The sequence below is a fragment of the Scomber scombrus genome, chromosome 19 (assembly GCF_963691925.1).
Source record: "Scomber scombrus chromosome 19, fScoSco1.1, whole genome shotgun sequence".
Taxonomy (NCBI): Eukaryota; Metazoa; Chordata; class Actinopteri; order Scombriformes; family Scombridae; genus Scomber; species Scomber scombrus.
The window spans coordinates 10,732,690-10,748,784 of record NC_084988.1 but is presented as its reverse complement, the minus strand read 5'-3'; the positions used below and the strand labels follow the sequence as shown (position 1 = coordinate 10,748,784).

General features: G+C 37.4%; 1 protein-coding gene across 4 annotated transcripts in view; it reads right to left on the bottom strand.

Annotated features, from left to right (window-relative positions):
• The window catches only part of stxbp6 (syntaxin binding protein 6 (amisyn)), a 191,817-nt gene that overhangs the window by 128,490 nt on the left and 47,232 nt on the right, over window positions 1-16,095 (bottom strand). For 2 of the 4 annotated variants that reach the window (XR_009927466.1, XR_009927467.1), the window contains exons 3-5: window positions 14,340-14,470; window positions 14,058-14,223; window positions 4,837-4,994 (exon numbers count right to left, since the gene is read on the bottom strand). Coding sequence is in view for 2 of the 4 variants with exons in the window: in XM_062441033.1 (XP_062297017.1) it covers window positions 2,535-2,558; window positions 4,837-4,994; window positions 10,871-10,969; window positions 14,058-14,223; window positions 14,340-14,470 (578 nt within the window). In the remaining 2 variants the exon portion in view is untranslated. Of the gene's footprint in view, window positions 1-370; window positions 2,559-4,836; window positions 4,995-10,870; window positions 10,970-14,057; window positions 14,224-14,339; window positions 14,471-16,095 lie in introns of those variants that run through there. The other 2 variants (XM_062441033.1, XM_062441032.1) reach the window with 2 other exon arrangements.

Genomic DNA, 16,095 nt, shown 5'->3' with positions numbered 1-16,095 from the left:
TGTGCATATTGAACACTGAACACACACATACATACACACACATCATCATCAAACAAAACTTTCCTGTCATATCAAGCTGCTGTCTTCCATTTTGCCAACACTGCCCTCTGCAGGTGAAACAGAGCAGTCTGGAGTCGTTGTACACACCCTAAATTTGACTGCAGTACAATAACTCTATATTATTGGTCTACATATTTTAGTCAGACAATAAGCAGAGCCAGTCAAAGTTTAAACGGAAATTATAAATCCTGAGGATTAAATAAATAAATAGAAGAAACATCACCAGTATGGGGAAAACAGTTGGAAGAACTACTTGGCTTCGAAGTATGTTTATTACTTTTTAAGTGATATACACATTCCTTGATGGGAAGTTGACAAAACTGAAATATAAAAACTCCATTGCCCCTGCCTGTCAAGACTTCTCTTCTTCTATAGTACAATAATCCAAATACACACACAAAGTACAACTGAATTCAAACATGGTGAAACAAATGTGAGCATGCAGATAGAATTAAACTATTTAAGCAGTTAACTAGTTACCTAGTCATATTTAAATGTGCAATATTTGACCAAAAATTAACTTACTTCAACATATTGATAATGTTATTTCTGCATAACACACTTCTGTATTCTAAAGACACACAATTATATAAAACCAAGTAATTCATTCAGTCATAACCAAAACACTTTCTCTTCATCCTCTGATCCTCTTAGGCAGTGTTACCCTGGGTTGCTACATAAAGCAAGAAAATATTAACACTGATTTACAGACTGAGTTGACATGTTGACAGCAAAAGGCACTAATAAAGAACCACTTTATTTTGATTGTGGATTTCACTTTATTTTACATGTTACAGTGTTAAAGAGAGCTGGAATCAGTGTATAAGCATTGTTGAGGCATTGACTGAGATCATCAGATAGATAAAATGACATAACAAACCTTGAGACTTGTAAGCTTTTCGCAGCTTATTGTTTATGAGTAGGGAACACCCACGAGTAAAACACACAAATACAAGAACAATTATAAAGAACAGCCAACAAAATAAATGTACAACTTCTGATACCATTCTTTGATGAAACTATTAAAGCTGGTTATAAAAATGACACAATAATATAAATTCATTTTTATATATTGTATATACTTTTTTATTAAAACGATAAACATCCAAAGTGTTAGTGAGAGGAATCAAAGCACATTAAGATTTAGGCAACTGGAACGTTTCATTAAGAACTCAACAGTGCTCTGCAATTGTCAGTGCATTGTAAAATTATAAAATTCGGAATACCAAAAAAAGAAAAGAAAAAGAAAATTAGACATCTCCACTGTGAGGATGAGGTCTTGCCAGTGAGGAAGCCAAAGTCACAGTCAGCGAGAGGGCACTGGCAAAAAGTACTACACTGTGCTGCTCCTATTTGAGATATTTTGCCCATTACCTACCAGAATACAGATCATTATAATGACCAACCTAAATTATACTAAAAGCACAAGGTATAACTATTGAGTGATCTGAGTTGAAATACAGCCAGGAGTAATTTCAAAATATCCCATGTTCATGGGACTATTTAGCTCTACAGACATTGATAATAGTGCTAAAGAATTACAGGTTTTGCTTTTTACAATGCAGAAGCTGGTTTACTGAAATGCCCCCCTTTACCATAAATTAATTTTCTGAAAACAAGCTTATTCTCAAAATTCTTCAAGTACACTTACAAAATTGTTAGCAACCTATTCCATGTAGTTTTAGTCTAGCAAAGGAGAAAGAAAACACTTTTGACTAATACTGTTTTGATACATTTGACACATGAAATGATGGACATAACAGACCTAAAGAGTGAAAAGTCCAAACAGTCAAAAGAGAAAAGTTATTTAATTAACTGAAAACAAATATTTGTGGATTTATTGATGTTTAGGGGTAGAGTAGATGTTTTCTCTGTGTTAGAGGCACAGATGTAAGTATTCATTTTGTCTGACATCCCACTCCCCCAAAAATATTGCCAGATTATTTATGTGGGTACAAGCTTAGCTTCAAACAGGAACATCTAAGCTGTCTTTAAGTATGTATTTGTGGTGCACTGAGGGCCTGTCACTCATTAATCATACTGCATAATCACTGCAGTGCTCATAAATAACAGTAAACAATAATATGAGAAACAAGTTATCCCTTGTCTTGGAGTGTTAGCTGATAAATTGTCAGCATGTGTACACTCACATTAGAGTCTGAGTGAAAAGGGGAAGGGTTTAGAGTCACTGTAGTTATAAAAGACAGTCATGGCTGTGGTTTGTAACTGTTTTGGCAAACAGAAACGTGAAACATTCTAGCTATGTTTACCTCTCCTCCTCCCTTCTGCTAGCTGTGTCCCCATCAATAATAACAAGATGCACCGGAATACAATAACCATAAACATTAGATTGTTAACTTTGTTAACAAATAGTACTCATATTAACATTTTTAAAAAGAATAAAATCTGGAATCCTCCTCCTGTACAGCGACTGGCGATTGGCCACCCATAGCCCAGTTGGTTTTGGCAGTGGATTAACACTTGTGCTTCATGGCAAGCTGTAAAATAAATTGGGGTGGGGGTTGCGGGACAATACAGTGAGAAAACCCAACATAGTGGTGCTAATTAAATTTTACATTACCCTACCAGCAAATGCTGGTCAACTTCAGAAACAACAAATAGATGTAATTGATCATCCATTAGTCTTCAATCAAATGCAATAGCAAGCACAATGAATAATAGAATATGAAAATACAGGGTAGAAATTTGACTATTTCAGAAGTGAGCCATTAAGGAGATATTGCTGTTAAGGAGGGTTTATCAAACAGGTGCTGGGAGGCCGCCAGTGGATGTGATGTTTGTATTCAGACAATGACAAAGCACTCTGCAACTTCATTTATCTCATTAACAAGAGTTCTAATGGGCTTGGTTGGAGGCTCGTTAGAAAGATGACCAGGGATACCAATGTAATTCATAGCTACGGAGTGTAGAGATGTGATGACTTAAGACACGCACACACGCACACGCACACGCACGCGCACGCGCACGCGCACGCGCACGCACACGCACACGCACACGCACACGCACGCACGCACGCACACACACACACACACACACACACACACACACACACACACACACACACACACACACACACACACACACACACACACACACACACACACACACTACAGACTGAGTATAGATGATATTGCTACAAAATGCAGAAAACTTAAATCTACATATTGAACAAGTGGGGGCAGTAGAGCAGCATCAAAAAGGAGTGGTCTTGCTTGAAAAAGCTAAATCCGTTGCTGTCACAAACCGAGTCATATTAATAGGATTGCTGAAGTGGACTTAGAGAAAAGGAGACGAGACATTTATCAATCTGTAAGTACACCAAATGCCTTGCAACAGTATGAATTTTAAGAATCATGTGCAAGATAAATCAAAAGTTATAAATCAAATATTATAAAAGATAATGACAGCTAGAGAGAAAAATGATAACTGCTTGCAAATGAATGATTCTTCATGGGGGTTCCACAGTCATTCTCTCCTGAAACCATCAAAGCCAGGGCATTTTACTCTGCTCATCTCAGTTTTTGTACTTCATCACAGTGGGGAAGCTCGTCTGTGAGTAGTAAGGCAGCCATTCAAGTCTCTTCAAATGTCTTTCAATTATATAGTGCTACACTCACTAACACTATATAGCATTATCCCTTGTTCAAAACAGTCATGTTATTAAGTTGTGTATGACTTTACACTAAAGTCATTGACATCCCAGTTAAGATGTCTATCAACGAAGGCTATTTCTCTAACAGCAACAGTGCAGCAGGGCTGCCTACATTTACACAAACAGTTATAGGCTGCAAACCCAAGGGTGTGTATTATACAGAGTGCTATTAGAAAGACAGCTACAGTATGATGAACATTTTCAGGTGCACTCATACAAAGAAAATTGATTTTTTTCTTTTCCTTTGCAGAAAAAAAATCATATTATGCTAATAGCCCCATTAAACAGCATGCAATTAGTTTCTGTGACATACAAGAGGTATGGGATGGATAGGGAATGAGGGAACACTCTGTAGAGCAGTGGTTCCTGGGGATCTGGACATGCACAATGGGTTGTTGGATTAACCAGAGGGGTTGTGAGATGATCAGGCATGATAGGATAAATACACAAAATTGTAAATTGTAAATTGTAAAAAAACTCTTTCTAGAGCCGTAAGGTTAGTCCGTCGACAGAAGATTAATCAGCAGCTATTTTGATAACTGAATAATTATTTTAGTCATTTTTAAGCAAAAATGAAAAAATATGATGGTTTCAGCTCCTCAAATAGGATTTTTTTGTTTTTCTCTCTCGAACATGATGATAAACTGAATATTTTGGGTTCTGAGCTGTAAGACATTAGACATTTGAAGATGAAACATGGATTGTGGGATACTTCAATAGATATTTTTCACTATTTTCTAACATTTACATTATTAAGCAAATTAACTGGACGACAATGCAACATGTCACGAGGGGTTGCAGGGAGTTTGGGAACTACTGTTATAGAGAACTACAAAACAGGGTAAATGAGGAAAGAAGAAAAAACTCTCATCATCCCAGAGCAGAGAGCACCATTGCTGAGAGTGTGGAGTCACAATGAGGCAACTCTTACAACTATCCTCAGGTTTAAGTACAATGTTTGATCTTTTGGCTGAAGACTTTCAAATCAGACATTGAAATTCCATAACATGTGAGGTGGGAATTTCAATGTTGTATTAAAATATGTACATTTATCCCACCTGAGGTTATGGATTGTAATGTATCTAGCTAACATATTGCCTCACCTTGTGTGCTGTCACAGCAAACTGTTCAGCACTGTTCCTCATTTCTGCAGTCCTCTCCTCAGCCCGACCTAATCGCTCCCCACGCTCATTCAGAGCCTGGCTGGCCTTCTGTACAGCACTCGTCACACTGTCTGCAGCTGAATGTAGTATACTGTTACCTGCAGATAAGGATGAAGGTGAGGAAAGCAAACAGAGCAACAGAGCAAAAAGAGGTGAAATAAAACACGAAGAAGAGAAGAGAAAAGACAAGAGGGAAATAAATTATGATTTATTCAAGAAGTAGAATTTGAGATTAGCTGCAACAAATAAACTTGTGACATTCAATGAGTGTAGTTTAATCAGACCCTGAGCATTAATGTAACTGGTGGACGACAATAACACGAAAAGGAAAATGGCTTTAACTTGGGAAGATGGCCAATGAGTTTTCTTCAAAGATGATTTTCTGCAAGGAAAGATGAAAGTCTAAGTGAAATTAACCTTTTTTAAACTAGAAAGTATGCAACCTCAACACATACAACACCAGATTAAATGTGTTATGGTGACATTCTGCACTGCTTTTCCACAAATCTGAACTTGTGGTGCCAGCTCCATGATTACTTGCCTCTTTTCTAAAGAGTAATAAAGAAAGAATATGTGCTTGGCTGGAAGTGCAGCCCTGGAGACCCAAAAGTGGATATAAGACAGAGAGCACATCTTCGAATAACTGTGGCAGCCCTGCGGATGTTTCCTCTGACAAGCCATTAATCTATTGCATGTCGACAGTGCTGCTACACTATGCTAACACCTAGACTAGGAACAGCCATCTTGCTGCTGCTTTCTCTTTGTCAGCAATACAGTAGCATTGTTCTAGAGGGGAATAATCTGTCATTTTACGTAAATGTATGTGAAAGCACCATGCCAGTTTGGGAAAATATATGCATTAAAGTTGTTGTTTACTGCAAATGTGAACTGCTACCTTTGGTTCCCCAAAAAGAGGACTGTCAGTTTGTGGTAGCAATGCCTTGGCAGATCATTCTTAACTAGAACAACAGAGCAGAACCACAAGGTTCAAAATATGACAAAAAGACTACACTTTATATCAATGCACTCAAAAAAAGTCCATCCACCCACTGAAAAAGAAAAGCTAGATTCAGTTTTCCAAGGCTTACAGTATATCATCAGATATATAATAAATGAGTTTGAAGAGAAAGAACAGACAGAGCAAATCCTGAAGGTACCAGCTGTATTAAGACAAGACATGCCTGATTGTATCTATTCCCGCAGGAAACTGCAATATAGTGAGTGTATGTCCCGTGGCATAAAGGCAGGTAAACTGAGTGACAGATAATTGGGACAGCTCTACTGCAGCAGGTTATAACAGAGCCCAAAAACAGACGGTGGGGCCAGCTGGAATTCCTTCAAAAGAAGTTAACTTGATAAAGTCAAAGCAATTTCTGTAGAGACACACCCGTACCGCAGACACATAGATTAATGTATAGATGCTCATACAGACACCTACACACACATGGAAGAAAGTGGAAACATATGCATCTATACAAAGCCTTCCCAAAGTCAATTTCCCAGAGATTACAGTAAATGAAACACAGATTTCAGGTCACATTACACATGACAAACACACGGGAACCAATGATGAAATGAGCTTCATAATTGTTTAGATTTTTCATTTAGTCCAGTCAAATTATGTATTCAGGACTCACAATATCCACCTTTTTGAAGCAGCTACAATGGGGATGCAGTATTTACTTTTTTGACTAGGATTTATATAGCCATTAGAAAATCAAAGTTAGTGTGCAATGAATAAACATTGCAAATGAGGATTCAGGTTTACAGAGGCTAAAACAAATTCCTGCTCCGTTTTTCTCTGGAAAAAGAATCACTTTCTCTCATAGGCTTTAGAACTTCACTGGAAAGGATAAGACATTTTCACCTCCAGACAGATTCCTCTTAATCCTCTCCTCCTCCGAGGGAGCCCGGGGAGTAATTCTCCCATCATCCCCACCTCTCAACCCCTCCACACCATACACTCAGAAAACACGTCCCTTTATTTGTCTGCACACCATTTTCTTTCGCTGGTGCCTTTCTTCTCCATTCTCAGAGATCAGTGGCAGGCTGCAGCGTGGGCTCCCCCAGTGGAGAATGTAATTACAGAGAAGGCAGGGTGGAGACATTCTGGAGAGCTTGTGAAGGGGCTGAAGCATCGGGAGCTGAATGAAACATCTGTAGGAGTAGATTATGTTATGTTGTGCTGTGATTCAAACTCTGAGCATTAGTGTCTCTTAACTCAAACTGGGAGCTGATCAGCCATCACTGTCAACTGTGAGGATAAGATTGTTTCTTTTATGTTGCTATAGACATTCGCTGGTATTAATATGGTCTGCATTTTTAATGAGGCAGAGGTTGACTTTTCACCTGTTTGACACTGATAAGCCCTTAGTGATGGCTATGTAAACTTAAATTGTTGATAGAGAATGATCTATAGTACGAGGTCGAACCTAGTACATCCATTACACTCCTCTCTCAACAATGCAGAGGGAATTTTGTTGGAGACTGAACAAAAAGGCAAGTTTTGTTTTCAACAAAATATTCCAAAAAAAATAGGAACCATGAGCACAAACATAACAAGGAAGGGGAACTCCTCCTCTTCCAGTATTTCTGTAGATGTAGATTACAGGCCACACTGCTGTGGCGCTAAGAAAATAAGCTGATGGTTATCAACAGGAACATGTCGAATTCACTTCACAAGATGCTGACAGCCAAGTCACATTTACCCTCGAAGCATATGGGATTGAACATATTGGATGGTTGACTTCAAGAAAAAAACACAAAAACAATTGCGCAAACAATACATGCAACAGTGCTTTTAATATTTTCACTCTGGCAGCGTACATGATCATATCATCACTGTGCAAGAATAATGCTGTGGGGAGCAATATGTGTGGGTGTTACAAGGGAAAGGGTGTTTTACAAGAAATTCTTTTAAGTATTATCGAGCGCACGCTTATCTGCACTTCAACAAGTTCAATCAAAAAAAAACTCCTTAATAACCAGATATTGCCAGAGGGCTTTAGGCTGCTGTTAGTCATCCAAAGACATATGTAAAGCTTCCTGTCAAGGATTTCTGTAAATGACAAGTTATTCCTAATCATAGCCTTACCTACTGTACATATGCAGATGCTTCTTTTTGAACCTTTATACATTCAGGGGACAGCAATACTCTCTTTTTCAGTGAAGTCCTGATTACATAGACACAGTTATACATTCATGCCTGGAAGCTGCTCAGTACAACCAAAGTCCGACCTGCCAGACACTGAATGGTTCCACTGGAGCAGCTGGGGTTTAAGGGCCTTGCTCAAGGGCACCTCAAGTGGTGGTAATGAGGGAGGGGCAAGTGAGGATTCTTCACTTTATCCATTCTAACCTTTAGGCCACCACCCCTCTTGACAATGAAATATACCGTAATTGCTGTATTTTAAAATAGGCTCCTTTTTTTCGCTGTTTCTGATATTAGATAACTGGACATAGTAAAAACTGCAGATTTATGTACTTACAAAGAGCTGCTCTACAATGAAACATGTCTACGTACTTTATGATTATTTCTTGTCTGAATATTCTGCACACAACATGATTACATCAGAACTTTCTGGTGTTAATTACAAAAGTGCGAACATATGTCAACACAGTAGTAAACACAGAAAAATAAGTGTATCAAATGTTTTCAGCATATATAGTCAATTGTACTTTAACTGTGTATGAATACAAAATAGTATTGGAGTGGGGGTTTAGATGATAGAAATAATTTCTAACTGAACCAAAATAATATTCCTTTACCCTCCAAGATGTTATAACATAGCAGAGGAATGTAGCCAGAAAAGTAAATAAGGAAGTGTGTAAGAAATACTAAAACAGTGCCAAATGTAAATTGTATTGTAACTGCAATGTTTTAATAACTGTTCAACCCAAACTACAGCTGTATTTACAGTTTGAGTTTTACTGGGGAAAATATTTTTGGATTCAACAGTTGGAGGTTGATTTGTTCTTATTTTTATGAGACAGCAGCTCTTTCTGAGAAATTAAAGTATAAAGCTCTACAGTCAAAAGGTGAAATAAGTTTGAATACAGTAATTGATCATAACGGTATGAACTCCAAGCTTAAAAAAGCATATTTCAATCATGAATGTTTGTACTTACTTTCTATACTAAGTTCTATCCTTCTGTGAGAAGGTATTTCTTATTTAACAGGATTTAAATATGAAAAATTAGAAATTTCAAACATCTAACATGCTTTATATGCTTCTTATTTACAACAAGTTAATACTTTGTTATGGATATACATGTTGTTTGGTCAGTTTGGTTAACTATACATTAAAAATAGAAAGGCAAGTTCACAATTAAAAAAACTTAATTTAATATGATATTTAATTTAATAATATAAGTAATAATGCTGCTATTTTACATTTTCTAATATATTATGCACGGAAGAATGACAGATAGTTAGAATAATTTGAATTTGAATTGGTTAATGTAATAGACATCATCGAGGCCTAAAGGAATAGCTATGCTGCTCCTGCTATAAGAGAAACCCTGCTGTAGTTTAATTAATGCAAATCTTGACATTACCAGCAGCAGCATAATGAAACTATGCCAAAGATTCAACCAGGAAGAGCATTTCTTATACACAATTAATTCATATCTGTCTTTTAATGGACAGTACTGAACATTTACTATATAGTACATGCCTATCATTTTGTCATTTTCTTTCAGGATGCTCTTTCTCATCCTCACCATCACCACCATCTAGGACTTTGACTTGCCCCGTATCGGGAACCACAAGCTCTCATCAGTTTGACCCACAAAAACTAAATTGTGCTTTCACTCAATTGATGCCATCTACCAAATCCAACCAAATTCATAATATGTGATCCAGTGCTGAGGATACTGACAAATTATGCTATTATAAACAGTAATTAAGCAATTCATATGAATCATCTTGTTAGTCCATCCTAAAACTATATTAAATGCTTTTAATGCGCATATTTGTGTGTCTTGTGGACACATTTGATTTGGAGTGAGGTGGATGTGTAGCCTGAATGACTCCTTCAACTCTGTGGTTAACCACTCACCGAAAAGCAAGAAGATAACTCTGCCCCTGACATTTTTTCATGACAGGAAAGCCTTGACCTTGCTTGCTCGGTTGGCTTTCAGTTTAGCCGCTGTCATGCTGGTAAAAAAGACTTCAGCAAGACACTAATGGGCAGAAACATTGAACATTCTGTCCTAAACTCACCACAGAGCTGTGTGACAACTGACAGAAAAATAGCTACTAGGTATTCATGAAGTTTTCTTTTAGTAGCTTTGATCAGCAGATAAATGTCAGCATCCCAGAAGTGCATTAAGCAGCCAAGATTTCAATCGATATAGTCTTGACAAAGCTTAAATGTTAATTTTTGAAATGTTATACAGTAGAACACGATACTAAAGAAACCACGAGGAAAGAAGCACACCATCAGGTTACTGCCCTTGAATGTCAAAATGTAATTCACCTCTGTAAAGTATTAGTCAGTGACTGTGGACACATAGTCTGACAGTGAGGGGAGAGGGCAATGAACATACCTCATGCAACCTTTGGAAGTAAACTTAAAATCCCTTTTGGCCTGTACTCCCCACACTGTCAACACATACCAGGGGAGTTTTGACCTTGTGCCTACTGGGAGCATACAATACAGAAGAAAAGCCTATGTGTGTAAATCTTAATAACAATATATCACAAAAGAAATGACAACTCAGGTCAACACAGTTCCTAAGAGGCAGGAGCAGAGCCCTCAATTCAGAAATCAGGGTCAGGCTTCGTTTTAAACTTTTTTTTGGAATTCAACTTTGTAGAATGACCCAATTTACTATATTGGTAAATTGGCATTGCTTTATATTTGCTTACTTTATGTCTTAACTAGATTACATAAGGAACTCAGCATTTCTTGGGGTATGTTACTTTTTAATTTAGTCCAGATACCTGTAGTTTTGTATATAACTGGCTTACCTTGTCTTAGTAGATGCCCAAGGTGTTCAACCAATTGTTTCCTCTTTCTGTTCAAAAAGACTTTGCAACGGACAAAGATTGAATCTACAGCTTGGTCTTCTGTGATGAGAAAATATCGAAAGTCATTATCAGTTTGATGTTCAAAATATGATATAGTTTTGAAATTAGTCGAGAGGAGTTATAGTTTTTGGATTACTAAATCATGTATTAATCACTGAAGGTTGAAGACTTTATAAGTTTAATGCATCTGTGAAACCGGTTATTGTTATATTATTTATCCGTTGGTTAAAATGAAGGTCACATCATGAATACTGTTAAAATGGGCATTTCATGTTTCATTCATTAAATCCTTTTGAAACCTAGATGCTCACGCTTGTTTATACCTGACTGGAGCAATCTTAACTCTAAAATTCACACAGAGCAACTATTGTAAATTTGAGGCAGATGACTTTGACTAATGGAGAAGATTTGAAAGCATTCACTTAGCTCATGGACTTAAACTTTACTTTAGATTGAAGTCACAAATGCATGCCAGTGAGATAGGGGTAGAACAGGGTATAAAAGTGAAGGCAACAGGCCAAGTCAGCACTGATAACAAGGTAAATGAACTGCTTTTATTTCTAGACCAATTACATGCCCCATTAAGGAAAAAAACATGCGCCTGTGCTCCCCATACAGCTCTAGCAGAGCTCTAAAACTCGAGAGCATCAGTTCACATGATGTATGACCAAGAAAATACTTTTTAAATAGAATATATTAACACAACTTACAATCGACACAAATATGAGACATTGCAGAATTAATTTCAATAACAGTTTAAATGAAATGTTTTATATCATAATATAATATAAAATATTCCATTAATTCCAATTCATTTAACAGGTGCATTTATTGGTCTATCATGCATTTTTAGTTTTATGAGACTCAGGATTATACTGCCTAATATATGATTAAATCTTAACAATATAACTGCATAAGTGCCAGGCTTGGATAAGCTGCCAATTGTCTCTATGGCTTGCCAGAATACCAGAAAAATAAAATAAAATATCCAGAATACTAAAATGCTTATTGTACTGATTTACACGTCTCGATTCCTCGTTTTGTATGTAAGAGGGCTGCCATCACAGAGGTTCTGCAGACAGAGTCTCCCACAGTTATGGTCCCACACCTGAGCAGCGTCATAAGTTTTGTTTTGCACTGGTGTGAGACTTAAACTGGAGTGGACAGAACTGGAAGCAGGCTGGCATCCTCCCTGTTCCTCCTGTAACAGTGTGCATGGCAAGGTGTCAAACTTTCTGGTCTGTCAAACTAAGCATCAGTTACACACCAAGAGCCAATTATCAGATAGTTGGCTAGCTGGACTTGCAGCATGATGTCGATAGCTGGATCAATAGCTAGTTCTACAACATCAAAGATCTAGTTCTTTAGTATTTTAAACAGTTTTTGTGGGTACAATTCTTTAATCAAGTATTTAAAACAAGGGGTTGTTATGTGACTCATACAGTAATAATCCACTAAGTTCTTCCATTGTGCACAGTTCAGTCAGGAACACTTTTGTCATAGATTAAACCATTTATTGCAACAAATGGAATACAGTTCAACTTGGCGCTGGAGGCTCCACTCTAGATGCTCCCTGGATTAGCCAGCAGAATGCTGAGCTAAAAACAGGGAGCGCAATGCAAAAACCCCCAGAGTGGACATGAAATGCAGATTGACCCGACTTAAACAAAACAATGCAATATGTCCTCTGGGTTTGCTGTAACTATAATTTTCAAATCTACTGGAAGTGTGTGTTTGATATGCAACATTTGCTCTCCATAATCCATCCTACTCTAAAAAAAACCTGGGTGCAGCACCTTCAGGGAGTCCACTACCCACCCACACATACAGGGACTATAGTATCCACCACGGTCAGTTAAAACAAGTTAAATATGGACATGGTCTACAGAGTAGGAGTAGGTCAAGGCAATGGGCAGATTTAGCATCAATGGAAACAGAGAGAATTCCCACATAAGTACAGTAAGAAAAAACGAATGAAGGAAATTCAATAGAATTAACCTAAATGTTTATACAGGTATTTTGTGTAATGTCTGGTATCTATAGTACGTTCCTTTGTTCTTGCAGCTTCACCAAAAACTGTTTGCTTTTTCTATCATGAGGACAGCTTTCAAAAGACAAAAAAAGACTCTATCCTGTGATTATTCATTTGGTGACTTGCTCACAGTAATCTTTTTTGTAGCCCAACAGTTGAACATTTAAAATACAGGAAACTAAATGATTCTTTTGTTTTCAAATGCAGCAATTTCCAGGAATTGATCTCTGCATACAGTATGTGGGGCAGATGGTCGCGCTGCAGGAGGCGGGTTGGGGATGTGTTTCCATAAATAATTACATGAATAATACAACAGGTTGAATGGAGTTCAGAGATGAAGCGTGTGGATAAACAGATCAATATCTGATTTAAGTGTGCAGGATGCTGTATCCCCTAACTGGATTTGACTGAAAAGGAAACCATTAACCTGCACTAGAGTCCTCCAAACTCTCTTGGGTTAAAAACATACAATTTGCTGCCAGGAAATGATCAATTACGTGGTTTAACATTAACATTTTACAAACCTTTGGGATTTGGTTGGGCTATGACTTGGTTCATCAGCTTGTGTTGACTTATTAGTTGGGCATGATAATAAGGTTATTATAAGGGAATGGAAGTATTTTTCCACAGCCTCAAATTTAATAACTAGTGTCAAACAATGATTAAGGGACTGTTACAGCTCATACTGAGAGGTTTATGTTATTTAAAGGTTCGCAAGCAACTGAGTCCCACACTTCAAATATGTCAACATCACATTAATTAGTGAGGATGATTAATTAGTGTTATATTGAGTATATTATGTGCTGTAAAACCAGTTGATCTGTCAGATGCTTTGAGTCACAGCTGATGCATTATGTTGGACATCCTCATTGACCTCACTTCAGCAGAGCACTCAACAGATGTTGTGTGCGAGGAATAAACATGCATTTTCATACACACCAGGTGTTAGTTGTCATCATACATAATCAGATTCAGACTGGCTTACAGCACAGTATGACAGCAGCAAGTCTGGCGTTGCAGAGCTACTGTGTTCTGAATAGAGACAAAGGACAGTTAGCAATGTGTGTGTTTTTTGTTTTTTTTAAAGCGTCTTACCCCCCAGGAGTTTAGACTGACAGTTGACGAACTCTGGTTTCCTGGCAGAGCTGTAGCGCTGACAGGTGTGGTGAAGAACTTGGACAAAGATGCACTTATCTCCTGCTGAACCAGCAACCCACTGGTCAAAAGCATTCTCGAACGTCAGGTCAAACTCTGGACAGTCCTTGGAAAGAATGAAAGTGAGAGGGAGATTTTTGTCAGAAATACTCTTGCTAACTCTAAAAAAGCAATATTAACTAAATAAATAACAATGGTTGAAGAGGGTTAAATATGACATACTTTATTAGAGTCGATGCCATTGACCTGTTGTAGCTGGTCGATTGTCCACTGTGATCTTTTTATGAAGGTAGAAGATCCTTCGAATTGCTTCACTTTTGTGATGGATACATGCGATGGTTTCTTGTTTGTCACTGTGGAAACAGAGAACAATCAGAAATTCCAGATACATTTTTTCCCCCACTTATTATCAACACTACAATTCACTCACTCAGTCACTGACAGACATATATAGAACCGGTCCCTGTGGTCCAGTCAAAAAGTTATTAGACTGTGTCAGGCAGGAAATATTTCACTTTTGAAGCCGAAATCTGCAGACTATGACATAATTTACCAATGAGAAGACACAGCATAATCATGAGGAGATTAATCCTGAAAACATTAATTTAAGAGTATTCAGCCACATTCTGTTCAATTCTTACATATTGTACATACTTTGCCATTTCTGCTGTGTTCCAACCACAAAATCTAATCTTTCCACACTACTGGTTTTAACAACATAAACACCTAGTTATATTATTCTTGTCAAAGTGTAAATTGCTGAGTATTTCCACACGGTGCTGAACACAACTCATTTCTCCTGACAAATGTATTTGTTGCACTGCTGCGGGTAACAACCTAAACCACATTCAAGCATGAAGTTATTTCCTTTTACACAACTCTCAAGAGGAAAAAAGTCATCATGATAACATAATTAGATAATATAACTGTGGCAATACATTGTTCTTTCATTAAAAGGATTAGGTATTTCAGAGTCTTATCTGATGGTGCAGAAACAATCATGATTACTTATACAACAAAAAAAACTCATAACAGCTGTATACTGACATGTATACAAACATGTCAGTCCGTTGCTTGATATCCAATCCCCTCCAAAAGTATTGGAACAGTGAGGCCAATTCCTTTATTTTTGCTTTAGACTGAAAACATTTGGGTTTGACATCAAAAGATGAATATGAGACAAGAGATCAACATCTCAGCTTTTATTTCCAGGTATTTACATCTAGATCTGATACACAACTTAGAAGATAGCATTATTTGTAACGGAACACCACATTTTTAGGTGAGCAAAAGTATTGGAACAGAAAGACTTAAAATAGATTAAAATGAATAAGACTTAATATTTAGTTGCAAATCCTTTGCTTGCAATAACTGCATCAAGCCTGTGACCCATTAACATCACCAAACTTTTGCATTCTTCTTTTGTGATGCTTTTCCAGGCTATCACCACAGCCTCTTTCGGTTGTTGTTTGTTTTGGGGGGTTACTCCCTTCAGTCTCCTCCTTAGCAGGTAAAATACATGCTCTATAGGGTTTAAGTCTGGAGATTGATTTGGCCAGTCTTAAACCTTCCACTTCTTGCCCCTAATGAACTCCTTTGTTGTTTTTGCAGTGTGTTTTGGGTCATTATCTTGCTGCATGATGAAGGATCTCTCAATCAGTTTGGTTGCATCTTTCTTTAAATTGGCAGACAAAATGTTTCTGTAGACTTCTGAGTTCATTTTGCTGCTGCCATCATGTGTTACATCATCAATGAAGATTAATGAGCCCGTCCCAGAAGAAGCCATGCAAGCCCAAGCCATGACATTACCTCCACCGTGTTTGTACGTTTGGGATCATGAGCAGATCCTTTCTTTCTCCAAACTTTAGCCTTTCTTTCACTTTGGTAAAGGTTAATCTTTGTCTCATCAAAGTGGTAATGGGTAATGAGTGGTTTGCATCTTCTGGTGTAACCTCTGTACTTTTGTTCATGAAGTCTT